Below are 23,724 nucleotides of genomic sequence, written 5' to 3'. Positions count from 1 at the left end.
TTAAACTCTAGACCAGTACTTCTCAACATGTCCATCATGGGTTTTCTCCATTAGAATGGTCTGTGAGGTCTTACTAGAAATCCATTTATTGGGGCTCTGTTGTAGGCCCAGCAAAATAGCAACCCTGAGGAAGAGGTTCAGCAATCTGCTGATTAAACAGTCAGACCAAGTGATTTTGATACACATTCAAGTTTTTTTAAAAAAAATTTTAATGTTTATTTATTTTTGAGGGGGGAGAGGGGCAGAGAGAGGGAGCCACAGAATCTGAAGCAGGCTCCAGGCTCTGAGCTGTCAGCACAGAGCCCGATGTGGGGCTCAACCTCACAAACTGTCAGATCATGGCCTGAGCCAAAGTCCAAGGCTTAACTGACTGAGCCACCCAGGCCCCCAATACACACTCAAGTTTGAGTTGGCCATGGATGTAGATCAGTTTTTCATTTGCAAAGTCATCTGTCCAAAGTCGCATAGTAAACAGGGCATAATGAGATGCATATGTTTTATTTCATATTCTATAAAACAAAGATTTTATAACTAAAATCTTGCATTTATATGTTTGCATATAACTTCCAGGAAGCGTGCCTTTTATTCCTGATACTGGTTTTTAAGCATAAGAACACAATTTGTGAGTTAAGTTCTAAAACTCTATAGAGAATTATAGAATGTGGTTGTGATACTTCATTCACTAGAAAATCTTCCTTAGTCTATTAAAAGATCTTTATCATAAAACGTTTAGGTGCTCCGGAGCCTATGACATCATTTCTTTTTATTTGTTTTTAATACATGTCTCTGAGTAGTTGTGTCAATAGAGTTTTGGCGAGTACACTTACATTTCCAAAGCTTTAGGCCTAGAAAATTTCTTACTGAATGGAATTTCACCAATATAGTTTTGTAAAATAAACATGGTACCAAGGTTGGAAAAGGTGAAAACTATCTACTCAGAGACATTTTGTCTTCTAAAAGGCTAAGAGGAAAGTTTGCTTTTCATCATTGTCTCAATTAACGGCTTATTTTAATATCTCATTTTGAAATTAACCTCTTCTCTTGCCCCACCACCAAGTATTTCTGTCATTCTGCCTTGTATTGGGGTTAACTGTGTCTTCTCAATTAGCCTGTGAGATCCTCAACGACAGACACAACCATCCATTAGCGATTTCTACCTGTTGCGGCTACAAAGCTCCCTGAGAAGGAGATACACGGTCAGCATTTAATATAATCCACTCAACAAAAACTGACGTTTGCTCTGCGGCAGGTCTGTCCTAAGCACTGGGTCTCGTGTTGATTGAAGTGAGGTGACTGTGGTCTATAGGACTCAATAATGAACCGAACAAGGAAGGCCCATGCCCAGGCCTGTGTTTTGCGAAGCTCGCTCTGGACACGTATGTTGAAGGGGCTGGAGGGCAGGGCCATAGGCTGCGGCGAGAGTCGCATGCCCGTCTGTCATACGGGTCCCACTTTCACTCTTTCTATGACCCTAGGCCTCATTTTTCTGAACCTCAGTTTTAAACATTTTTAAACATGGACTGATGAAGGGGTTCCTTTCTATTTTAGATACAAAAGCTTCTGAAGTTGAGAGTCTGTGGCTCCGGGCCTTGCAGAGGGGCCGCTCCTATTATTTTACTCCTCCCCGCACCGTGACAAGAGTTGGTTCCACAGCAGCCCAGTGTCTCTCCTAGAGCCTGAAATGGCTCAGTTTGGTGAGAGTACACGCACCAGGCCGACACAGACAGGAGGGCAGCGGCCACCGGCAGTTTTGCTCACTTAGCGGATTCTACGATATCTCACGGTCACACTGAGATGGAAGGAACTACAGAAACGTGCCTATTCACCAGGGGAGGGGCTGTGCTTTGCCGAATATTTGCACTTTTCAGAAGTATTAAAGGAAGGTTTTTGTCAGCCCCTCTCCTAATCCACATGTTTCTNCATATCACAGCTGTCTCCCCGCCCCCCCCCCCGCCCCCTGTGTACATAGCATATCTGGTTCTCCTTTGTATTATGTCCTTGGACACCTCTGGAAAGAGAAAACTTTACTTGCTTTCTGATGATTTGACAGAAGAGCACAGGCTGAGTTTGAATATGGTTAAGAGGCTGCCAGGAACCTAAACTCCATTCAGAAAGTCATATAGGGGCACCTGGGTGGCTCAGTCCGTTAAGCGTCTGACTTCGGCTCAGGTCATGATCTCACGGTTCGTGGGTTTGAGCCCCGCATCGAGCTCTGTGCTGACAGCCAGCTCAGAGCCTGGAGACTGTTTCGGATTCTGTGTCTCCCTCTCTCTCTGACCCTTCCCTGCTCATGCTGTCTCTCTCTCTCTCAGAAATAAATAAAACATTAAAAAAAAAGAAAGTCATATATTTTCTTCTTGGAATAAAAAAGTATACTCTGGGGTGGAGTGGGAGAGGTGGACGAGGGAGATGATGTTGGTATATATACATCAGTTGTACCACAAAATGCTGAGCTCTGTTTCATGTTTACATGTCCTCCACCCCAACCCCCCCCCACCCCCATCTTGAGGCTGGTGTTTTTCCAGTGCTGAGTACTTCCAGTATGTAAATGAAATACCTCATTTCCCAAATTTCTTCAGAGGCAAACCTCTCTCATTTTAAACAAAGAGTGAGGAATGCGGCACACAGAGCTTTCTTAAACACAGAGTGACAGCTTGCATGACCTCCAGTGATGTGAAAGTAGCTTTGACAAATCTCATTTGTCTGTACTTTCCTTGGGGCTGAGAGTGAAGACAGTTGTGAGGCTCAGGCTAACTCCTGGGTGATAAAATGTTAGAAGATGTGACTTTGAAAACTAGGGAGAGTGGTTTAATATTTAAGAAAACGCAGACGATCCCACTTCTCTGCAAAAGCAATTTGTATCAGTTGAACAATAAATGCACCTCTCAGCACTCCTACCTGAAAGAGCTCTACATGATAAAAACGAATTTCTTAGATCTTAGAAATGGCATAGTGATCTTATGATGTACACACAGGCCACTCTAAGTGTTCCTTTCGACACACATTTAAGAAGGTAGTTTTGTATAAACCTGGGGCCCTCAGCTGCTCAGTTTTGGATTAATGATAATTCTGGGTCCCTGACACTCATCAGTCTTTCCAGGGTTACTGAGCTTTTAATAATACAAGCAGCACCCATCTGCAAACTCACCACCCCAATCACAGACACAACTTAGATACAATCTCTCTCTAACCATGTGGCCCTACCCCCACCCCGTCCCTTACCTCTTCCCCACTGGATGTGGCCACCAGTCTGGATCCTGTACTCATCAATCTTGCTTTCCTTTTTATATGATTTTATTGGATTTATTGGTAGTCCTGTAAAATATTTTTGTAAACTTCTTTGTGTTTAATTTAGAATATTTTATGACTCCCTTTTTGCACTTAATGCTTTAGTGTTGCTACAGATCAACTGTTTTGACTGCTATGCGAACACATCATAGTTTATTTTCCACTCTCCCTCTGATGGGCATTTGGGTTGTTTCCCAGGTTTGCTATTGTGAACAGTGCAGCTATGAACATTCTTATACATGCCCCCACTTGTGCAAGGATGGAATTGCCGGAGCATGAGCTACGGGAAACATTCAACTTCAGGAGGTAAAAACAAAGCTTATACTTTATACAATCATCCTCCACACATACATTCATGTGGATTGTTCATACAGCACAGCTCGAACTGATTGCTACACTGAAAGGATAAAAGCAGCATTTTCTATTTTGTATTTTAGTCAGAAAAAGTTAAAAGAAAAGCAATGCATTTCTTCCACAAGCCTAACATAAATGTCCACAAAATGGAATGTCTTAGATCCTGCCAAATCTCAAAACAATACAACTGACAAACTCCGATAAACCAAAACAATACCATGGCAGTAGAAATTATACCTGCAATGGAACTGTTTTATCTAATGTCCAGGGTAAGATTTACTTGTAAACAGTACAAAATGCTGAGTTAAAAGAGTCCATGTTGTAGACCCTGATGTCCAAATGTATACCGGACCTCCCTACCCCTTTCCAAATGTGCTGATGTGGGAATCTAGGTTTTTTGCTTATCTGCAAATAGGAAGACATCTTGTAGTGGAAAAAGGGCCCATGTACTTTCTCTTTAATGGAGAGAGGTGCAGATACTTTTAACAACCCAAACAATAGTGCAATTAAGAGCTTGTCAATTATCATCAGCAAACACTGTATTATCTGAGATTTCTACTGTTCTTTCACCCACCACTGTCATCTTCTGAACTCGAGTCAGTGTTTTGACTGAATAATTACTCTTCTTATTCAAAAACTGCTTGACTTACATCTGCAAAAATCACACCCCTTTGCATTTCTAAAAACGTCCATTTTTCCTTTCGGTTGGAAAACCACCAGTGTTGAAACAAATGGGCTACTTGGTGTTGTAATTCCATAGGAAGTTACATTTCATGAAGACCGCGTTTTGTGGCCTTAGGAAAACAAGAGATGGAAAACCATTTACCTTCACGTAGAGCTGCTGAAATTCCTCGAGGTTCAGCCTCCCACTTGGACAGTCCTTGAGGAACCCTTTGTACCACTGCTTGAGCTCATGCTCATTGAACTCTGTGCTCTTCACCAGATCCTCCATCACTTCAGGGGCCAGTTTGCTATTCTGTTTCCCCATTCTGCCTGAAGGAAAGCAAATTAATGCAATTAGCTGTGGTCATTTCAAACCTGATTAGGAGCCACGTCAGAGTTCTGAGCAGCCCCTTGGTGGGAACTCCCTCTAGTGCGTTAGGTCAAAGTCCCCCCAAGTCTGCCTCCTTGTGTTTGATGTTCCAGAAGAGAGATGGGTGAAAAAGACTCTTCTCACAGCTCAAGAGGCAGTAGAGTCCACCCTCCCCCATCACGTGTCCCCTCTCACATGGCAGAGGTATTACATGGAGAACAGCCGTCCTTGTTTTGGCTATTCATGTAAAGTACTTGGAAACTGTTTACATTCTCTTTTGCTGAATTAAAATCCATTAGTACTTGCCGCCTAGGTGCCTAATGCTACATTTAGTTTGTAAGGATATTAAGTGGGATTGTTAACACATGCAATGAGAAGGCTTTACAGCCAAGTGATCACAGACTTGGGAAATCTGATCGGCAACGGTAGGAAATCTCGGCTGGTTTAGTTCTAACGTGGCAGCTTTTTTTCTTTTTTAATGGAAACAACCTATTTTTGCTAAGTCACACTAATTTTCTTTCTCCTCTCATCTTCAGGGACCTTCGTATAATGTTGCCGTCAGTCTTGACAAACTTAGTGGCTTTTTCTGAGAGATTGGATGGTGAATTTCAACTGACCTAATTCAATTCTGTTATGATTCCTGCTAGTAAATAAAATAACGGTGCATAAAATACATAAAACAATGTTACTTATATCAATTATGTGCCAGGTTATTGACCGTTTTTGTCATGTATGTTACTTAGGGCAATATTTAATCAACTGTTTTATCTTAAATTTCTTCCTTAATAAAATTATGTACATAATGTATATGTTACATATATATAATATAATAAAGTACATAGTATATATTATATAATAGCTAAATATATTATATATATTATACAATAACTCAGCTCTTTCTGATTTACTGTGGTGGCTGATTAAGAAATAAATAGGTAAGCAAAGATAGAGGATACGCCAAAATTAAACTATTTTTGGTATTAGTGCCAGAAAATTGACGGTGATTTTTAAAAATTTCCCTTTAATATTGTTGTTATATAATTTAAAGGAATGAACACCAAAATTAACCACAGCTTGATTTAAAAAGTCAAATTAAACTGAAAATCTGAAGGATCACCAGAATAAGGAAAGTGCCACAAGAACTTCAAAACCCTGACACAGCAACTGAATTAGGCTTTGAAAAATTTGCCCCGTGGATCTACACTTTCAATGTGCTTGAGACAAATTCTCTCTCAGGCTCCAGGCAGCTCTCTACTTGCAATCATCCAGAAGGGGTCATCTTATCACGTTCTTTGTTGGGGCTTTTTTTGCCTTCCTCTACAACAGATTCCATACCCATCGTCAGTGACCTGCCCTAATAACACTGAACAATCCTTTCTCTGTAATGAAACCAGAGCACTCTTGCTACTTCCAGGGAAAGCTTCCTCCTCGGCATCATCCTAGCACAACAAAGTGAGAAGATATCACGAAAATGGCCATTTTTCTTCCAGGCTCTTCTGTTTGAGCAAAGGACCTGAGGTTCAGCACTATACTCTTCATTGTAGAGCGTCTCTACTTATTTTTGCTTTTCATTTTAAGCTCCGTGTCTCTTATCAGCAACTATCTCTTACTTATAGGTTACTGTGGGATTCCACAGCTGGGTACGGAAATCAAGTTGGGTACTCAGGTGTCAAGTGTAATTAATCTGGGTAAGAAAACTGTAATCCATGGTTACCCTGCTAATCTAAAGACGTATTGCCAAACTTTCAGGAGTTCGCTTTGTTGTTTTCAGTAGAGAATTACACATTTTCATTATTGCACTAGAGTCTCACCTAACAATAACAGCTGCTGAATACTGAGTGTTGGCTGTGGGACAGGCACTGTGTTGAGCATTTTACACTCAATCTTTGGCCCTGTGACAGCTCTGCAGTAAGGACTGGGGGAGCTCTCTTGTACAAGATCATACAAGTAACACGTAGCAGAGCCAGAATTTGAACTGGATTAGCAAGACTCCAATGCACAATCACAGACAGACAGGTGGATGGGAGGCATTTCAGAAGGTACAGGAGGAGCAGAAGCAGGAAGGCTTATGAGGCTGAATCAGTGCTTCTTGGCACTGAGAGAAGGGATGAGAGAGGGATCAGTCACTTTGTCAGGCCCCAGTTTGGAAAAGACTGTTAGAGTTTACCAAAACCACAAGCCAGAATGGGTTTGTATTAATGATGGGAAAGTGGATTAAGGGTTATTAAAAACTGTCTTCAAAAATGCCTTTAGAAGGTCAATAGCGTGTCAGCTTCTCTCTGAAGCAAGGAAGCATGGATTCTCCATGGATCGTTTCTGGTACTTGAAACTGTTCCTGCTGACTGACTGGGAAGAGGGTGGTCTCACCCCGGGAACACTGTCAGGGTCCTGAGTCACCATTTTGGAGGCTCAAATGCATCACTTCATGATTCTTGGTTATGGGTCATGTTCAGCACTATCACTCAGGTGTGCCTGGCAGTGGATGAGTTACAGAGAAAATCAATTCTGGCCTGGCTCAAAGCTGCCCTGGCACTGTCTTCAACACCCTTGTTTGGGTTTGTGACCCTCACTGGGCTGACTCCAGCCCACCTTTTCTATGGCTGCTTGAATGAATTTCTAAACTACAAATCTTGCCATCTGAGCCTCTCCCTAAAACATCAACACTTCCCATTGTCTACAGGATGTAGCCCTATCTCTCTCGCCTGGCACCTGTCCTGCCTACTCACATCCTCATTTTCTGCCCATCTGTCTTTTCACTTGCTCAGCAGACTTCTTCTCTTTCTTTAAGTAGCCTCTGCTCACGTGCTTCGTCGTCTGTGGAACCTCTGCCGACTTTCCAAGGCTCGCTTAGACATCCTTTCTTCTAGGCATCTCCGTTCTCTTGTAGAAGCTTTCGTGGTCATTATTCATTATTCATTATCCAACCTACTGGATTGTTAGTTTCTTGGGAGAGAGGGCTGTCTTTTATTTATCTTTGCATCCCTGCTACCTTGTACTAGGTGCTCAACAAATAATTTTTCAGGGAATGAATGAATGAGGGACACAGAACCACTGTGAAGTCAGTACTCAAGGACCATGGCACTGGTCTTCATCAAGCTGTGGTATTTGGTATGATTCTTTCTGGGAAAGTCAGTCTCCTAGTAATCTATATATGAAAAGAGTTGATGCAATCATAAGTATAAATATAACGTGCAGTCAACAGATGGGAAGAATGTTTCATTTAACTGTTTGGGAAATAGCCTTCCCCCCCACCCAAGAACATTTTTTTCTTGTCTTTGTCACTAAATTTTGAACATCTTAAAGCCAGAGCTCATGTCTTTTGTCTCAGTATTTGGCATACATGTGGTGCTTAGTAATGTCTGATACGTGAAGGAAAGCATTGGGTTAACACTCCCCCCTCTACACTCCTCTTGTCCTGAGGCTGCAGTGATACCGGCCAGTAATGTCTTTCATTATGGCATCAGGACAGCAGAAAGGGTAATAATGGCAGCAAAGCTCATCATATTCCAAATAAAAAGATTTCATGACATAAATAAAATAAGATAAAATAAAATATTCCATATGTGTGTGTGGGGAGGGGGGCAGGTTATCCCAGGTTATCTGTTTCTAGTTCATTCTGTGATCTTGGGCCTGATCCTTTCTTCCTCTGTTGCTCAGTTTCCCCATTTGAAAAACAAATTAAGTTGGAACAGGTGACCTTTAAGGCTCTTCCAACCCCATCATTCACAGACTTGTAGCATAAGTTCTGTAAATATGAAAATATGAGTCACAGGCTTGTAATTGGCTTGTCTTGAAAGAGTCCACACATGTTAGCTTTGTGGATTCTTTACCTGAGCACCTGTCAGTACTTGAATATTTGTTGCCTAAGAAGGGAGGGGACAGGCACTGGAGTGTATTATTTTAAAGTTGGCATTCCAGGCTATAAGATAGGGTTAGAACAGAACTGGTGATGGGCACCAGGAATGCACCTGTGGGTGAGGAAAGTCCAGCACCAAATTGCAAATGATACCTGGGAAAGACCACATTTTCATACTCTACAGTTTACAAAAGTCTTCATGCGTCAACATGTATCCATGCAACAACCCGGTATGAAGGAGGTTATTACCATTTGTCTTTTACTGATGGGAACTCTGAAGCTCAGAGAGAATGAGTACTTTGTCTTAGCTCAACCAGCTAATAAACTTTGGCTCAAAATACACGTCGTTCTCCAGAATCCCATTGGTTTCCTAATATAGGCCATCATCTTCTCTTACCTGGAGTCTGCAGCCACCTTCTAATGATTTTCCTGCCTTGAGTTCTGCCTACCCCTCTTCCACTTTCTGCCCTGTCTTCAGAGCAGAAGAAGCAGAGCATGAACGAGTGCCCTTAGGACAGATCTGAGAGACGTCCTATAGGAGGAAAAGACCACCAAGGGAGGCAAGAAGCACCCATAAGCATCTTTCCTCTACAAACCCTTTGGGTCCTAGAGAAGATTCAAGCCTCTGTGTGTGTGTGTGTGTGTGTGTGTGTGTGTGTTGCCCTGAGCTCATCCTTTATCTACTCTGATATCTAAGTCCAGCCTCCTAGAACACAGCAGGGCCTTCTGTGTGCAATAAGCCACAACAGCAGGCCTGACTTTGCACAGGTAATCTGGCCATCAGCCTGGCTCAGTCTTGGCAAGATTCATGCAGAGACTGGGGGCTGAGATGGAGCGGCCCAGCCACATGCGCAGATACACACAGGATAAGCATACCAATGGGGAACCAGGCTGGGAAGCAAGGCTCAGAGAGAGGAAGGGCTTTAGGGGCTCCCTTGGAGGCCGATGGAATACGGCCATGTGTGGAAGGAGTCTTAAATGGAAGCAGAACTGGTTGTAGTGTCAGATTACCTGGGCCAACTTTGAAGACATCATGTGCTCTCTCTAAGCCCTGGGCTCCTCACTTGTACACTGGAATAACCGGAGGAGACGGGCCTTTTCATGCTTAGATTCCTGCCTGATGGCTTTGTTTTCCTTACCACCTGTCTAAACCTGACTCCTCCTGCAAGGCTTGGTTCCACTGCTGTCTTTTCTGTGACACTTCTCCACAAGTTCCTACCACTCTCCCTTCTCCTTCTTCTTGATAACATGGTTTGCATCAACAATGACTCATGGCCTGGTTAGCTCTGGGCAGCTCAGCCTGGCAGACAGGTATAGGTGTTGTCTACGCGAAAGGTTCTGTGCTAGGCATGGTGGGGATACATAAAGAAGACATGGTTCCAATCTTGAAAAGCTCAGAATTGAACGCAGGAGACACTCATGCCCCTTGGGATGTGGGATCTGATGAGATGACTGCTCAGAGCAGAGAGCTATGGAGAACTGGGGCCAGAGAGACAAATGCCCACCAGATCAGGCAACTTCAGGTGAAAAGCCACAGGTGAAAGCTCTAAACTGAAGTCCCCAAACATGCCAGAGTACAAGAATCATCCTTATCTAGTGAAAAATTCAGCTTCCTGGGATGCCAGGGTGGCTCAGTCACCAGGCTGAGCCACCTGACTTGGCTCAGGTTATGATCTCACAGATTGTGAGTTTGAGCCCCATTTTGGGCTCTGTGCTGACAGCTCAGAACCTGGAGCCTGCTTCAGATTCTGTGTCCCTTTCTCTCTGTCCTTCCTCTGCTCTCTGCTCTCTCTCTCTTTCTCAAAAATAAACATTAAAAAAAATTTTTTTTAATGCAGCTCCCTGAGGTCCTCCCTTAGAAGGAGACCTGTACTTTTAACGAGAACATGAGTCAATTTGGGGAGCAGTGATGAAAATCATGAACAAAAATCAAATTAGACGGTCTGAGGGGAAGACACACAGAGCAGCACAGGCATACCCCAAGCTCTCGCTGATGCCTCGTGCTCTCCTTCTGACACCCCCGAGTTGTTTCAAGACCCTGCACGGGGGACTAACATTAAGAATTTAAAAATCACGGAACTAGGGAAGACCAAAGTTGAAAAGATTTGCCCCTGGGTTCTTCTGCTTTTAATCCCCTTGATTTTAGGTTAGAGAGCTTGAGATACTCAAAGATCACACAGGCACTCAATGGCCGAGCAGGGATGGGATGAGAACCCTGATCCCCTGACCTGGCTGTGGGCTCCCACCCTCCTACCCCAGCAGCAAGCCCTCCGCATGCCAGACACCCAAAGCCTGCAAGCCAGGACGCATGTTTATCTCCCAGCAGGGATGTTAAAACACTCGCCATCACCGCCTCCCTTGGATCCTATAAACAAATGACACGAGATTGCTAGTTTCCAGAGACGGCTAAAACAACCCTGAAAACCATGCCTCAAAGTTGCCCAGCACATTGTGTGGGGTTTTCTTTTCTAATAAGGACAATTATCTGATACGATGGCTCTTTCTGCCTCTCTCCTCCCTATCCTCCTAAGTGTCCTCAAGGCCCCAGAGCATCTCCCCAGGGGCAGAGTGTGGATCCCAGGCTGGCCTTTCTTGCTGTCTCTGGGGACCACGGCAACTTCAGAAAAGGGGAGAAGTGCTTTCTTCTGGCATTCTTAGATGGCTTTACCTCAAGCTCTGAACGTCATGGGATTACAGCTGAGGTCTGGCCTGAAAGCATAAGACAGGCTAGGTTAGGAAGGACCGAATCCCTGCGGACTCCAGATAAGGCACGAGCACTTATTTGATCTGTTATAAATGAGGAAAAACATTTTGATGGCAGTGGTAATGGCACCATCAGAGCAAATGACAAGAATTCCAACTCAGAAAGAAGAATAAATACATGAAGGTGAATGCAGAAGTGGGTCCCAGGGATCAATCATCTAATTTAATTCCTTTGTTTTCTAGAAGAGTCCCAGGAAGGTTAGGGGATGTGTGACAGGGGATACAGAAAGACCGTGACAGGGTCTCACAGTGCCTTGGCTACTGAGCCTGGGCAAGAAGCCTTGGAAGCTGCTATGAAGCCCAGGCCTGTGACCTTTGGGTGCTGACTTGGGCTGAGGGTCCTAGGCCCTGTAGGACTAGTAAGAGTCATTCCATGTCCCTGTGACCAGGCTGTGACAAGTGACCTCCCTCCCTGGGCCTGTCCCAGCTGTTTCCAGCCATGTTGCCACCTGAGTGGTCTCTCTACAGCTCAGGGGATGGAATCTGAAGGGTCCTAGGGCCTTGGCTAGGGACAAGCCTGACCCAGGATGGGAGCTGCTGGTGGACACTAGCCCTTGGATCTGACTAGGTGGCTCCAAACTAAAACCCACCTGGTAACAAGGTGGCCAGGTGCTCAGGGATTCTGATCTACAAGGCATCAAGTGGCCCAAGTGGCTTTGGAGGTCAGACTCAACCACCCTGTTCCTCCTTGCCCAGGTACAAAGAACATAAGCACCTGGGAAGTGTGGCTAAGCCTGAAGCCACACTTTTGGTGCCCAGGGGCTGGGCTATAACTTTGGAAAAATTTCCACCCAGACTCAATTTCTCTTTCACCCCGTCATACAAGTTCCCTTCCTTTTCTATTGGGACATAATGTCTCTTTTATTTTTCAGTTTGGTGGGATAAAAAAAAAAAGATCCTGGGGGCAGACCTGAATCAGATGATGTTCCTGATCAGAGAACATTTATGATGTTCTAGGATAAGTTACTCAGCCCATTGGAGCCTCAGTTTACTCATTTGTCAGGTGGAAATAAGAAATTGGCTCACAAGGTTGTTATGAGAATTAATGAAATAATACATTGAATTCCTTCCCACGGTGCCTGCCATGTAGCAGGTGTTCAAGAAACAGTAGTTATTATCCTCATCATGGGCCCCAGAAAACTGGACTGCTCCAGAAGATGGGGAGGCAGACATTTCAAGATTCAGGCCTAGATATCTAGGTGTCACCTTCACCTTGACACCTCGTACCAGACCTAGTTATATGTAAACAGAAGTACACATATTGTGGCACATGAGAAATTTTACTTGCTTCCTCCTTCTTCTCCTTCAAGTAAAACTGCTTCATATCCAACCCGACAGAGGAAAGTCATCCGAGGACCCCACAGCCCTGACTAAGCATCAACTGTTGAGTGAAGTTTCCATCTAATTCCCTGCTCACCCACTGAACAGAAGTGTAAGCTGATTAATAGCTGGTAACCTTTCATCTGGGAGTGTTTCAAGCAGCCACCCACTTTTCTGCATTTTATTTTTAATTCCTTGTGCATCTTTCTCCAACCCTTCTATGTGTTTCTGAGCATTGATTTCTATGAAAGGAAACAGGCCGTCTCTGGCAGTGTCAGAACCTCACTTAGTTCTGTGAGGTAACAGAGGAAATGCTTTCATTAATAATCACAGCCTTCTGTCCAACAGATTGTGTGCTAGGTTGTGCTGCCAAGTCCCAGTGGGGAAGGACCGTGGCCCTTATCTCAGAGCAGCAGGGAGCTTCAGGAGAGAAGCACAGAGCAGGGGCGCCTGTGTCACCTGCACATCCCCAGTCCCAGGGCTAGGAGCAGCCTTGAGCATCCTCGGTCAGGATGGTACCCAAGTCCTTGCTCTCAGAGTAAGCACTCCTATAGTGTCTATAGGTAGTGGCAAAATCATTCAAGTCTTCCGATTCTTGGGCTGGTGATCTTTCCTTTCTGAGAGCTGTTTGCACTTACTAGGTTCCTATATTGTTATTTCTACAGTAATTCCAAAAAAAAAAAAAAAAAGCTTAACTCATGTGGGTGGGACTTAAATACAGAGAGCGCTTTGAAATTCTCAAATAAAGATAGCTTTATAGAGTAAAATGTTCTGTTTGAAGGGATTATGATGTTAAAAATTCATTAATTCATTCAGTTATTCAAGCATCTTTTATTCAATATTATCCTATATCGGAAAGACAAATACGTTTTCCAAATCTATCTCCAAGGTAAGCCTTTCCTGCATATTGGATAATACCTCCATCTGCCTGCTGGACATTTCCACTTTTGTATCCTACAACCGTACCCAACTCAACATATCTTCCTGTGTTCCTCTGCCCAGGGTCCCATTCAGAGCCTGGGGGTTAGGCAGGATTCTGCCTCTCCTCACATCCCTGTATCCAAGCAATCATTGAATGAAGTAGTTTGTAGATCCTCCATCCTAACTTTCTTTCAAAATCCATCAACTTCTTTCTTGCCACTACCTTAGTTGAGTCTGCCATCATCTCTCACTTTTATCATTATCCAAACTTCCAAACTTGCTTCTCCATCGACAGCCTTGCCCTCCTGAAATCCATCTTCCAAATTATAGCCCCATGACCTTTCTAAAACATCAAATCCAGTCATGCCACTGTCCTGCTTAACCCCTTCAGTGGACTCCCATTAGTCTCACTGGAATCCAATCTTCACCGTGGCTTTCCAGACTGCTCACCTGGGCCACTGCTGCCCCACACCCAGGAGCTCTTTGGTTTTACCTCTGCCCACGATCCAACTTGCTGCATCATCTCGAACCTCTGGTTGTATATTAGCTGTTCCTTTTGCTTTGAGGGCAGTTCCCATTAGCTCTCCTTTAGCCTTCTAGTAAATTCCAAACCATGTTCTAGACATAGATGAGACACCTCATCTTGGGTGACTTTGCTGTCTGGCTTCCTCTTTCACACCCTGACTCTTGTACACACTGCTGTCACCATGCCACCTGCCAAGGCATGGTCGCTGTAAGGCCTGTCTGCCCACCGTAAGGCATGTCTGCTGCCTCACTAGACCTGGGCTTCTCCAAGGGCAGAGTGATTGTCAGGTTTACCTCAGCTTACACTGAACAGGTGCCCAGGAAATGTTGTTGAATCAATTAATTATGATGTGATCTCTGTCAACAACTAGCTAGAGCTTATCAGCTGAGCGATAAGAGAAAACATATGAAACAGAGATCAAAGATGAATTGTGCTAAGTGCCATTAGGGAGACACCAGCGAAGTGGAAAGAGACAGGGAGGGAGGAACAAAGAAACAAAGAGACAGGGTGGGAGGGGACTCTAGGGAACCAGTAATAAAATTACTTTAGAAGCTGAAAAATTAGGTGAAGAATTACTTGCAAAGCGATCCTTCAAAATTATCTCAAGGAAACAATCACAAAACTCCTCAGAGATGTATATACTAGGATGTTTACTCCAGCATTGTTTAAAATGATTTTCAAACCCCCACTTTTTAAAGAAACAACTTGAATGTCCATCATAGAAAACTAGTTAAATTGATTTTGTTAGAGCTGCACAATGGAAACTATGAAGACATTAGAAGTGGTAATATAGATCTACATCTAATGACATATGTTGGTATTGATTCAATGTCATTTATTTAAATTAAAACATGTGAATATACAAAACAACTATGTATTTTCAAGGATAAACACTTAACAGGGGACATGTATTAAACACAAGAGAATAGAAGAGGAAAACGGGAGTGAATACAGAAAATAAAAAAATATATATAATAAAACCCAAAAGGGGCTTTATATAGGGCAAAAATGAGAGTGTGCCATGAATAGAGGAGTAAGATTACCATAGATGTGCACCTGAGGTCCAAAAAAAGAAAGAAAAGAGGAGAGAAGAAATTAAGTCCCAAGACACTATATGTACTATAGTGCCTTTGCTTGACACATATACGACCTCAAGCTTGTGTGCACAGAAACTTTGGGCGGTACATGATTTATATTAAAATCTTAACAGTGGTTATAACTGCTGGCGGTATAATGGTAATATCTCACTCCTTAATATATTTCTGAGCTTTTTATAATGAGCACACATAACATTTATTATCAGAACAAATATATCAATAATCTCAACAAGCAAAACGTCTTTTGTTCACAAAACCATCAGTCTTAGGAAAGAGAATTCCCATGATTCTTTGAATTAAAGCCACTCCCTTTTACAACAATTAATTCAGCAATATGTTAGGGTTCACCTGCAGACCAAAGACCATTCTGAGGACCATCTTGGGTGGCTCTGGGTGAAGTGATGAACAAGGAGGAGAAGCTCGGAAGAATCCTGAATCTGTCATCTTCTCATTCATCTCAAAGCTCCAGAGAAGCAGTGATGCAGAGACACAGCATTGGGGGAATGCCCGGGTCAGAGTCACTGACGCTCAGGATCTGCCTTGTCAGGAAACCTCACTGAGGCTCAGCTCTACTGTGTGAGACTGATGACAATATCAATCTTGATGTGTTATCACAAGGTTTAAATGAGATATAAGATAGGAAAGAGCTTTGCTAAAGCACTCTCCAGTATTCATTATAATAACTGAAATTCAAATTCAGAAGAGAGAAAAGATGATGATCCCATAGATCATCACTTCTGGCTGCCTAAGCCTGGATTAAGATTGTCTAATGAGATCCAGAGAGATCTATTTGAAGGCCAAAGGAAAGGTCCAAGAAGATGAAAGGGAGCAGAATTTGCTACCCCAATCTATGCCTCTTCAGTGTAGGATTATTTTAGGCTGAGTATTTTTAAGAAATAGCAGACAAAGGACAATCTCTAACATATGAGTAGAAGCTACCCTTTTGAAAGCGACATTTACATTTAGAAGGGAAATCTCCATTTGTAAGGGTGTCTCACTCTGTGCAGCTTGAAGGGGGAGATGACTAAATGTCTAGAAACTCTGTCAATAAAGAAGGCAACTGACTTAAATGTGCATAACGACCATACCCTTGTTTACTGGGTATTGCTTAACAGCCCCCTCCCCTGCCCCCAACTCCCTCCTGTCCCCAACATTGTCTTTTGTGTTTAGCGGGAGATGGTATTTAAGGTGATGGTTTGGGCCATTTCAGTTTCCCTGGCTATCTCCTTTATATGTAAGACGTATACATGTTATTAGACTTATGTTTGTTTATCTCCTGTTAACTTGTCTTTTATTACGAGGGCTAGAGGTAGAAATCTTAGCCAAGAACCTGCAAAAGTTGAGGAAAAATTATTTTTCCTCTCCTAAAAGGCTTTGGATACAGTAGCATCACTGGATTTGTCTGTGGATCAACCTTCCTTACCTTCAATCCAGGAAATAAGGAAATGGTGAGTCACAGTCTTTAACTTGGAATTGTTGACTGTAAAGCCAACTGACATTCTCAGGAAATGTTTTCCAGGGCTCTCCCAAATAGCCTGTGTGGATTGTCTGCTTTGACAGGTTTGTGGACCATGCTTTTCCCTAAAGCACGGAGCTGGGTTCAAGTCCCAACTCCACCAGTGTTTTCCTGTGTGACCTTAGCCACGGTCAGCTTCCATTTTGAACTTCAGTTCTCTCATCTCCACAAGTTCTAATGTACTAGGTCATTGTAAAGGACAAATCTTATAAACGGTAAAATTGTTTCCAGCTCTTAATCTAGGGCACTTTCTGGACATCTCAGGAAAGAAAGCAGACCAAGATATATGGAAAGAAGTGGGTTTGTTGGGCTGGGGAAAAGAGAGGGAGTGAACTGTAAATCCCAGCATGAAAGAGAAGACACCTGTTGATAAGCAGCCAAAAGAAGGTTGACAAGCTGGAGGAAGAGGAGGCAACCATGGGCCCCTTCTCGGAGCTTGGGAGGTGGATCGAAAGGGCCTATTTACCGAAGGTGACTGGAGGTGGCTGACCCTCTCCAGTGAGATTCTTGTCTTTGATGTGTTTCCAGTTCTGAATTATGCTCACCCTGTCCTTGCTGGGCCTTTGTGAAGTATCCAGCAAGGCTGGAACAAAGCACTTTATTGTGGTGCTTGAAAAATATCTTGGCTAGAAGGGACAATGCCAAGGCTGAGTGGGCTAAAATTAGACCTTCCGGTTCTGTTTGACTTGGCAGTGGTGTGCCCAGGCTGCTAACGTGGCATCCTCCACCCACCTCCCTCCCGGCCGGCTGTGTGCCTTCTGAGAGCACAGGTAACATGTGCTGAGGGAGAGGAAGTGCTGCTTCCTCTGGCACCCTGTGGGGATGACAAATGCTTCTGGGCTGTGTCACTGCCACTTGGAGCAGTATGTTGAGTAATAATTTGAAGGGATGTTTCCCCAGCAGCCAATTTGCATATGAATATTAAATCATTATCTCTCTTTCCAATTAATCTAATGCCCTTCCACACTGAAACCAAAAGGAAATCTTAAGACCTATATGTCACCTCTGTAACTGTGGCAGAACCCAAAAACCAGTCACAAGTAGCCTCCATCATGCTGTGTAGGGATAGCATCTACCAGCATCTATGAGGAAGAGCATAGGTCATGGAGTTAGAAAGAGGGAGATGCTGAACCCTTGCACGTCCTTTAGCTTATACCTTTGGGAAAGTTCTGGAACCTTTCTTATCCCATCCATTCAACTTTAAATTGTGTATGTTATGAACTACCTCAAAATGTTAAATGAAACACACAAGTAGACAAACACAAAACAGAAACAGACTCATGAACACAGAGAATAAGCTGATGATTGCCACAGGGAAGTGGGTGGGAGGATGGGCCGAATAGGCAAAGGGGATTAAACAGTACAAATGTCCAATTATAAAATAAATAAGGCATCAGGATGAAAAGCACAGCATGGGAAATATAGTCAATAATATTATAATAACTTGGTGTGGGGACAAATGGTAACTACACTTATTGTGGTGACCATTTTGTAATGGATGTAATTGTCAAATCACTGTGTTGTACACATGAAACTAATATAATACTGTACGTCAACTGTACTTCAATTAACAGTTTTTTAAAAAGTTAAATGAAACAATAAATCTATATGACTGATATTTTAGCAGTAATAACCATAGCTTATATTATCAAGTACTTGCTGTGTGTTCATGGATTATGCACTTCATCTTTATAATAATGTAATGAAGTAGACATTACTGTCTTCATTCTACAGTCAAGACAAATAATACTAAGAGAATTTAGGAAACTTGCCCAAGGTCACACAGCAAAAAAAAAGGTGGAGTATGCACTTGAACCCTGCAAGGCTCCAACCCAGTGTTCACTATTCTACACTATCAAAAGAGATGAGAAAGAAGAAAGTACTTTTCAGAACAGAAACTGTTATTTCAGTATAAGGTTCATCATCCGCTTTTCTGGCCTACATGTTGCTCCTGACCTATGCATTTCTTTACCCAAGTGAGGCAATTTCCAGTACTATGAGGCTAGGTGGTTTCTCTCCCAATTACCAGCTTCTGGTCCCCTGGGGGCTGGGGAGGGGCTTAGATGTTTAATAAAATTGCAGCAATTGAAGGAGCTGAGGATGTTTAACCAGAAGAAGAAAAGACTCAGGAAAGGAAATTTGAGCTCTCCTTGAATAAGTGAAGGGTTTACTGGCACAAAAATAGACCTATAGATCAGCATAACAGAATGGAGAGTCTAGAAATAGACTCGGCTATACATAATTACTTAATGTATGATCAAGGAAGCTTTTCAGAACAAGAGGAGAAGGAAATATAATTTTGTAAGTGGTGCCATCATCTTTTGATAGCAATTTGGTGGAAAAAATGTAAGTCAGAGCTATAAGGAAAAGATAGTATAAAATGCGCAGAGAGAGTTTGGGACCTGAGGCCCCTGGGTGGGAGAAAAACAGGTATTTTGGAACAATGCTGGGAGGGTCTGACTACAGCAAACTCCCTTACAAAACAAAGTCCCTTGCCTACAGCCCACAGGCATTCACCTTCAAATGCCCCCTCTCTGTAAAGAGACCTTTCATATGATTCTTACTTTCTGACCTTATGCTTTAATTCTTACTTTCTAATCTTATATCTTAATATACTTTAGTCTCCTGCTCATTTTATTTTATGTCTGCCTCTTCATTCTTCGAATCGGTGAGACAAGGAATCCCGGGTATTGAGGTAAAAAAAATCCTGCAACAGAACCACACTATGTACCATCTTNGAATTTGACAAAAGACCTAACTAAAAATAAGTAGTAGACCATAAAATGTACCCACAGGAAAGGGTTGGCCATAAACCACGTCTCATACAATGCAAATGAGCCAATCAAAAAGGAATGACTAGGCTTTTAGAGATACTAATTAAGGGTAGAACCTGAGAAGGAACAAGGGGAAAGGGAAGAGACCCCCCCCCAACCAGACCCTTACAAAACAAAGTCCCTTGCCTACAGCCCACAGGCATTCACCTTCAAATGCCCCCTCTCTGTAAAGAGACCTTTCATATGATTCTTACTTTCTGACCTTATGCTTTAATTCTTACTTTCTAATCTTATATCTTAATATACTTTAGTCTCCTGCTCATTTTATTTTATGTCTGCCTCTTCATTCTTCGAATCGGTGAGACAAGGAATCCCGGGTATTGAGGTAAAAAAAATCCTGCAACAGAACCACACTATGTACCATCTTTTAAAAAAATCATTAATATTTGGAATAAACAGTTTAATACAAAAATACACCAAAGAAAACTAAGAAAAACTGAAAATACGCTAGACAAAATGTTAATAGCTACGTGTATATATTTAAGCTTTATATATAAAGCAAATTCCAATTATTAAGGGAACCATTAGAAGAGATGAATGATCAGAGTGTACATAGCAAATTCATACCCGCATAAGCACAAATAGTAAACAAACCCAGAGAAACATGTTTAAGCTATTCATTAAGATCAAGTTAGACTTTCTAAACATAAAAGCAATGGCAGAAACTATAAAAGATAAGATTGATAGATACAGGTTCATAAATTCAAAGTTTAAGGAGTCTAACAACACCAGAAAAAAAGGGCAAATATCAAGTGGAATAAAAAATAGGCAACACAAATTTCTTAAATATCAAAGGTGCTTAAAAATGGTAAGAGGGGCACCTGGGTGGCTCAGTGGTTAAGCATCTGACTTAGGCCCTGGTCATGATCTCATGGCTTATGAGATGGAGCCCCGCGTGGGGCTCCGTGCTGACAGCTCAGAGCCTAGAGCCTGCTTCCAATTCTGTGTCTCCTTCTTTCTCTCCCACTTCCTCATTTGTGTTTTGTCTCTGTCTCTCTCTGTCTCTCTCTCTCAAAAATAAATTTTAAAAAAATTAAAAATTTTCTAAAATAAGTGGTAAGAAAATTTGATAGAAAGCTAGACAACCAATATGAACAGAGTATGAACAGGGATGAAATCTCAATGGCCAAGTCCAATCCTACAATTAATCAAACATGGTAAAATTGCATGTCTGTGCAACCCACTTAAAAATATTAGAAATGAAGAAGTAGTAAACAGCAACACTTTTGATACCAGGGGTACCCATCTCAAAGAAAAATTCCGAGCGAAAAAAGTCATACAAAGAGATATATTTATTATAGCTTTATTTAGTAATGGTAAAAAACTCTAGTTTTAGGGAAATAGATAGTAAATTATGGTATGTTAACTCAATGGGATATAAAATTTTGAGTACAATTTTGAAACATGGCAAATTATTTATGATATGCCAAGTGGAAAAAGCAGACATACAATATTGAATACATATTATAATTACAACTATTTACTGCAAAAAAATGAAGTATGTTGTTTTCCTCTTTTTCTCCTTACAAATCAATAAAACATGCAGACTATGTGCAGAAATCATACTACCCAGAAATCTGGGTATGGGGATGGATAAGAAGCTGCTTGCTTAGGGTGCCTGGGTAGCTCAGCTGGTTAAGCGGCCAACTTCGGCTCAGGTCATGATCTCAAGGTTCATGAGTCCTGCATCGGTCTCTGTGCTGACAGCATGCGGCCTGCTTAGGGTTCTCTCGTACGTGGGCATGCGCTCTCTCTCTCTCTCTGCCCCTCACATGTACTCTCTCTCTCTCAAAATAAATAGATTTAAAAAAAAAAAAAGAAACTCCTTGCTTATTTCCCATAGAAACTAATGACCCAATGGGAAAAAAATAATAATTTGCAAACATTTAGTAACAATGTATAATATGGAGCAATAAGGACATCCCTAAAAATGTACAAGATTCTATGGAATCTAATTCTAATGTGTTACACATTAATGTTAAATAGTGACAGATGTCCTATAGGTTACCATGTTAACTTACATTAAAATATGAGAACATGAAAAGATCTCTGTAAAATCTAATTAATCTTCCTTATTATAAAATTGACAAGGCTGAGGTGAAGAGAAAGTAAACAAATGGATCCTAGATCAATGCTTTCCTTTTCCAGATGAGAATCCAAGGCCTAGAGAAGACATAAGCCTTTTCTAAGAAGAGTGTAGGGAATGTCTGTTTAAGATCCAGTTCCAGAGCCACATCTCCTGACCGCACATCCGATGTTCTCTTCAAATGTAGCTTTCACCCAGAGTGCATCAACGAAAACAGAAGGTGACAGAAAAAATGCGCTACTTACCTTCTAAAGAGCTACAAGGGCAATGGAAGATACAGGAACAGGGCCTCATCTCTGTCTCAGTAATTCAGGGGAGGCTTATGAGTTTACAAGCCCAGTCAGACACTTAGGAGTCTATATATGCTTCTTCATGCCTTGTACCCTAGTCCTAATCACTCAGAAATTCTGCCTTGACTAAGTCTATTTCACTTTAAACCCTACATTTTTTTTTTTCCTACAACTATGCAATTAGTCTTTCTTCAGTCTCTACCCTTACTAGGACTAGATTCTTACTAGAATAAATATCTGACCACTTCAGGCCTTCTGTGCTTCCTGGTTGCCTAAAAAGAAAGTATAAATTCCTTCAAAATACCCATAGGGGCCACCATGATCTTGTCAGTGCCTTTCTTCCCATTTTATCTCTTACTACTCTGGTCTTACACTTTCAGACTCACGCACACACTGAATCTCCATTTTCAAAAATGTTTCAATATTTTATCAGGTCGCTGTTAGCACAGTAGGCACTTATTGAATGGACAGATGAATGAGCAAATGAGATAAAGGAAATTTAATAAAGATATTTCTTAATGACATTGGTATCTTGGCTAATTAATCTTCTCTTTCCACAAGCTCAGTGAGGTGGCGTATTGTGTTTGTCCCGCTCACTGCTGTATGCCCAATATTTAACTGCTGAATAAATGAATGAATGAAGGGATAGACGAATAAAACTTTCTAACAGAGATTTGCATGGCTATTACGGAAGAGCAGAGGCAACAGCCATATTTGTGGGAATTAAGGAGAGCTTCACATGGAAAGCAACCTTTGCATTGGATGGATAAGGATTGTCAGGTAGAAATTATAGACACAATGAGGTACAGAAGAACACGGCATGTTCACGGACCAAGAAATATTGGAAGACAGTTGGAAAGCTTCAGGTGGGCAGGATAACTTAATGGAAAGGGTAAGAGAGAGTTATATTCACATCCGAGAGTTAATTCTCACTATTTGTATGACTTCAATCAAGCTATTAAAACTCTCATAGCTTTCATGTTATCTTAAAACTGTGAAAATTAAAGACGAGATAATATAGACTACTGAAAATTGCATAGCCTAGGACAGGAGCTCTTTCACTTTCTTCCTCTTCTTCTTTTCTTTTTTTTTTTTTACCCCTCCTCTTCCTCTTAGTAATTCTTTGATTTAGCACAAGTATCTTGGCCTGCTGTAGTCATTAGGTAAGACTAAGGGCCTCTTTCAGATCGAAATCTAAAAACCTCTCCACAGGATGTTCTCTGTGGGCAAACCAGCTCTTATCTGTTTATCTCCCTTATCCTACTGCATACCTCACATTAATGCCAAATAAAATGTTTTGACTCCAACTCAGATTAAAATAAGAAGGGCCAATAGAATAGGAAGGAATTAATTTGCTGCTGGTCTCTAAAGTTTTCTCCTCCTTTGCCCTCTGAAACCAAACAGTTTGCCTCCTATTTAACTCTCAACAGGGAGATCTTATAATTTATTGTCCTAAGAGCACACTCTGAGAATGAAAGAAAGTACTATTACTTCTACCAGGACAATAGGTAATACTCAGAACTATCTTAAGCAAATTGGGGTATGTTGTCACCCTGCCTCTCCAACTTTATCCCCTATCAGTCTCCTTTATTTCCTATGCTGCAGCCCTATGGACTCTGTGGCCTTCTCTTTAAGACACCACATTTATTCTTACATTAGGGTCTTTGCATTCGTTTTTCTCTCCCTTTAGAATTCTCTTCTTCCAAGATCTTTCATGGCTGACTTCTCAGCATTCAAGTCGCTGGTCAAATGTCACTTTTTGGGTTCTTCTATTTAAACTATCAGCATTAGTCTCTCCTCCAACAACTATCTCACTACTTTGTTTTATATTCTTTGTAGC

The 23,724-nt window shown here is 41.9% G+C and overlaps 1 protein-coding gene across 1 annotated transcript in view; it reads right to left on the bottom strand.

The window, feature by feature from the left end:
• The window catches only part of VSNL1 (visinin like 1), a 103,724-nt gene that overhangs the window by 54,270 nt on the left and 25,730 nt on the right, over window positions 1-23,724 (bottom strand). Inside the window, exon 2 of the mRNA XM_077750950.1 lies at window positions 4,469-4,635. Coding sequence (XP_077607076.1) covers window positions 4,469-4,630 — 162 coding nt within the window. The 5' untranslated portion in view covers window positions 4,631-4,635. The remainder of the gene's footprint in view (window positions 1-4,468; window positions 4,636-23,724) is intronic.

This window comes from Crocuta crocuta, unplaced genomic scaffold (genome assembly GCF_008692635.1).
Source record: "Crocuta crocuta isolate KB4526 unplaced genomic scaffold, BGI_CrCroc_1.0 scaffold129, whole genome shotgun sequence".
Lineage (NCBI taxonomy): Eukaryota > Metazoa > Chordata > Mammalia > Carnivora > Hyaenidae > Crocuta > Crocuta crocuta.
Note: the sequence above shows the minus strand (reverse complement) of the source record. Positions and strands in the feature narration are given on the sequence as shown.